General features: G+C 54.4%; 1 protein-coding gene across 1 annotated transcript in view; it reads right to left on the bottom strand.

Annotated features, from left to right (window-relative positions):
- KCNC4 (potassium voltage-gated channel subfamily C member 4) overlaps positions 1 to 4,346 on the bottom strand; it is a 25,042-nt gene that overhangs the window by 18,116 nt on the left and 2,580 nt on the right. The window contains 1 exon segment of the mRNA XM_031061787.1: positions 4,281 to 4,345. Coding sequence (XP_030917647.1) covers positions 4,281 to 4,345 — 65 coding nt within the window.

Here is a 4,346-nt window from a genome sequence, read left to right as displayed (position 1 = left end):
ATGTTTCATTTCTCCTCTCTGCCCAAGCAGGGAGATAGTTGTCCCCTCCATTCACCTCCTCCTCCCTTCTCCTCACCTCAGATGTGAGCAAGAAGGGGCCAGCAGCACACACTGGAAGTCACAGGCTGTGTCACAAAGCTCCACCTTGTGCTCCCATCAATCCTGCTCAGCTCCCTCCCTCCCTCCCAGCGAGCCCATTACCTGGAGCATGTTTCCAAAAGCGACTCCCCCCCAAAAAAAAACCCAGCTTTGTCACCATGATCTTTTATGAAAAATCCTTTTGCCAGGATCTTTTCTCCTGAGAAGCTGAGAAGCTTCAGCTTCTCCATGTTTTGCTGCTTTGGAATGTGATCTGGAGAATTATTTACCCAGCATGTGAAATTGTTTTTACTTGATGACCAATGACAGCCACCTGTGTCAAGGCTGTGAGCAGCCACAAGATTTTATTATCATTTGTTTTCATTCCTTGCTAGCCTTGTGATGAAATCCTTCCTTTAGTATAGTAATAATATATCATTTTCTTTTAATATAACATATATCATAAAATAATAAATCTGAAACATGGAGTCAAGATTCTCATCTCTTCCCTTGTCCCCGTGAACACCACCACACAGCTTCAGAGCAGAAAAACTCTTGTTCTACTCCTGCAGCACTAAAGCCCGGTGGTTTCAGCTTCCCCGGAGCAGGTCCTGCTGCAGCCCCTCTGCTGGACGTGACCTTTTGCTGTCAGAGCCACCCAAGCGGCCGCTCCTGGTGGAGCAGCACCGTGAGGCTGCTCCAGGCACAGCTCGGATCCTGGGCCGGAGTGAATCAGCAGCAGAGACAGCCTGAGTCACGCTGGAGGAACACCCGACCCCCGGGTGCCCTGCTGCAGCCCCGAGCCTGCCAGCAGTGTCCTTGGGGCTGTCCCCAAGGGCAGAGCCACATGGGGCCACCACGGACAGCACCAGCCCTGCAGGAGTTTGGTGTGAAGTTTAAATCTGGCGTTAAATGATGGAGAAACCTCTGGAAGATGGTTTTCCTGCCCCAGTGAGAGACACCTGCTCGGGATGCAGTGAGATGCTCTCACCCCTCAGTCAGATCCCTCTGGACCACGCATGGTGATTTGGCTCTGAGGGCTGACCTGTCCTGTCCAACAAACAAATCCAACAACATTGGGATCTTAAAGCAAGGCCAGCTTAAGCAGACAAGTGTCTCTACACAGTGGTGGCACAGCCAAAATAATCCGCTTTTCAGCTGAGGGCTGAGTCACGTTCCTGAGCTTCCCTGTATGGGCGATCTTGGGAAAACCTGAAGAGTAAAAATTTAGACTTAAAGCAAAGTAGAAAGGAAAAAAAAAATACCCAGGAAGGGAGGGAGACCGTGCAAACACTTGAGTAATGAAGCAGCCCTGCTGCTGGGTGTGAGGTGAGACCTGATTTAGTCCAAGGAGCAAAATCAGCCGTTAAAAATAGAAGTTGGGTTCACAGCCAGTGCCAACCATCGTGTCCCCCCAGAGTGCTGCTCCAGTTCTGTGTCTGACCCAAGATGTCTCACCTCAGCCTCAGTCCCTGCTCCAAACCCAAGTTCTTTTCCAAAATTGCCTTTAAAATAAAATCAAATCTATGGATAAACCCAATACTACCAAGAGACACCAAACAAGTCCTCCAGAACCTGCTGATGTTCTACACAACATGGACCTGCACTCAACAGCTTGCCATAGGTGTCACCAAAAAATCCTGCAGAGGGTCACCAGCCTGAAAGTCCCCATGAAAGTGAGGTCAGGACTCTCCAAGTTGGGCTGCAAAGGGAAAAACCAATGAGGACCTGCACGTAAGGACAGTTTGGACATGGAGGTAAAATCCCAGCCAGGGCAGTTTCCCATGGGGAGGAGAAGTGTAAAGCTCCAGCTGGGACAGCAGATGCACCAGAGACCAAACATTGCCAGAGTGAGGAGCCAGGGACCCCGTGACCATCAATGGTGCACAGAGGAGAGGCTGAAACATGGCAGAGATTTCCAACCACACGCTCACAGTGCTGCCAGCTCAGGAGGAGAAGTGCTGGAGGGAGGGAAAGATGGAAATAACGAGGAGCCAACTGACTTAGGGCCCGAGGGGCTGCTCCATGGAGAGGAGGAGCGATGACCGACCGGAGAAATTCAGCTCTGGAGACTCTTAGTCACAGCTGCCACACAGAGAGGGAGAGTTTACATGGACAGCCTGGGACTGCTGCTTCCCAAGGTTTGGCAGCCTGCTGTCCAGCTGCTCCAGCACGTTCCCTGCAGCCAGCAGCACCCCCGGGGCTCTGGCAAGAAAGGGGGAGACCCCAAAATGGGGTATCAAAGAAATCCCAACCACTGCAAACCTCACCCACCACCAAAGCCAGGGCAGCACCAGGAGTGTTGTACCCACACAAATCCTGCAGCATCCTGGTGCTGGATGGGGCTCCAGCCAGGCAATGGGTGCACTCAGGAATTTGGGCTGGTTGCATTGCTCTGTGCCTCAGTTTCCCCTCTTGCCAGAGCAGTTCTCCTAAGCTGTGGTAAAACTACACTGGTATTTTTTCCTGTTGCCTCTGGAAGTTGATCGTTCCTATGGCACTGCTGAGCTGAGCATTTATGTAGAGCAGTGAGAAGGAAGCAGGGAGATCCCAGCACAAACTGGTCCCACTCCAGCCCCAGCTGGGCCTCAATCAGCACCATCTCTGCTCCCTCCAGCACATTCCTCCTGCTAAAGCCTTTCCAGGATCAGCTCAGCACACAGGAAAAGCAGAACCAAATGACACCAGGGGGAAAAAAAGGAGTTGAATTATTGTGCCTGGGTTTATTTTTAATTTTGTTTAATTTTTTATTTGGAGCTTTACACCACTCAGAGCATCTCTCTGAGGTGAAGAGCCCTCAGAGATGGGCAGAGGAGGGGGTACCCTTTTCAAATGGGTTCAGCTCTTGCTGCCCAAGCATTCTCTGCATGTGTGTGTGTTGCTCTAACATTTGCTGCAAAAACACCTCCTTGCCAAACTGACCCCTGGCCCGCGTGCTGCTCGTGGGTGTGAAATGCCTGCAGAATTTCTTACCATTGATGGAGTTCTTTTACACCTCTAAATGCATCCAGAATTCATCTCCATCCCAACTGCCTGCCTGGGTGTGTGTGGCAGATTTATCAGCGGGGCGTGCCAGGGGCTGGGTGGGTACTGGGGGGTCAGGGCAGAGCTTTGGGGATGATCTCCCAGCTTTGAGGAGCTGGGAGAGGAGACACATGCGCAGAGCAGCGCCTGAGCACCGGGCTGGGAGCCTGCAGACACAGTGGGGTTTGGGGGACACGTGCTGGGCACGTTGGTGCCCGTGGGGAGACACAGACAGGGTGCCAAGGGAGGGTGCAAAGGGGTCTGGGTTTGGGGGACACGTCCTGGGCATGTTGGTGCCTGTGGGGAGAGACAGACAGGGTGCCAAGGGAGCGTGGGGGGTCTGGGTTTTGGGGAACATGTCCTGGGCCCATGGGGAGGGACAGCCTGCATGCCCAGGGAGGGTGCAAAGGGGTCTGGGTTTTGGGGGACACATCCTGGGCATGTCAGTGCCCACGGGGAGGGACAGCCTGGCTGCCCAGGGAGTGAGGGGGGTCTCTGGTGTGTGAATGAGCTCACGTGTGCGCACACACAGTGCCAGGGCCATGTGTGGGGAGGGGACTGCGGGACCCTGGTGGGGTGTGTGGGGTGTCAGCGGTGCCTGATGGGCTCTGTGTGATGCAGGGATGGCCCTGGTGGGGACAGCAGGGTGCAGGGGCACGGGGTGTCCTTTGGGGCTGTGGGCCCTGCACGTGAGGAGCATGATGAGGATCCTATCAGTGCAGGACCTGACCCCCAGGCCTGGCCTCCACTCCACACCTGGGCTGCTCAATGTGGGTTTTGGCATGGTGCAGCCCAGCAGGAGGAACCCAAACATCCTATCCTAGAGCATCCTGAAACTCTGCCAGGAGTCAGCCCTGCCAAGGACAATCCCTCATCTCTGTGTGCCCAGGAGGTGCCCAGGGAGTGCTTGAGGGTGCAAAGGGGGCAGGGATTGTGCTTGCCCCCAGTTTCAGCACAGATGTGATGCGTTGGGAGGTGATTGGGAGACAATGGAAGAGGTGCCCTGTAGGATGGGACATGGCTCACGTGCCCCGCTGTAGGAGTGGGACAGTAATGAGAGGACTTCGTGTAACCCACCAGGAAAGCCAGCCTTGCCCTCAGGGATGGGGAGGTGAAGACACAACCCCAGCATGGCCCCATCCATCCCACCTCCCCTCCGGTGTGTTTCAGGAGCTTACCCTTGCCGCCTTGGACGAGTAGGGATCCTCAAAGAGCGCCCACATCTTGGGCTGCCAGGTCCTGCA

The sequence above is a fragment of the Geospiza fortis genome, unplaced genomic scaffold (assembly GCF_000277835.1).
Source record: "Geospiza fortis unplaced genomic scaffold, GeoFor_1.0 scaffold26, whole genome shotgun sequence".
NCBI lineage: Eukaryota > Metazoa > Chordata > Aves > Passeriformes > Thraupidae > Geospiza > Geospiza fortis.
Note: the sequence above shows the minus strand (reverse complement) of the source record. Positions and strands in the feature narration are given on the sequence as shown.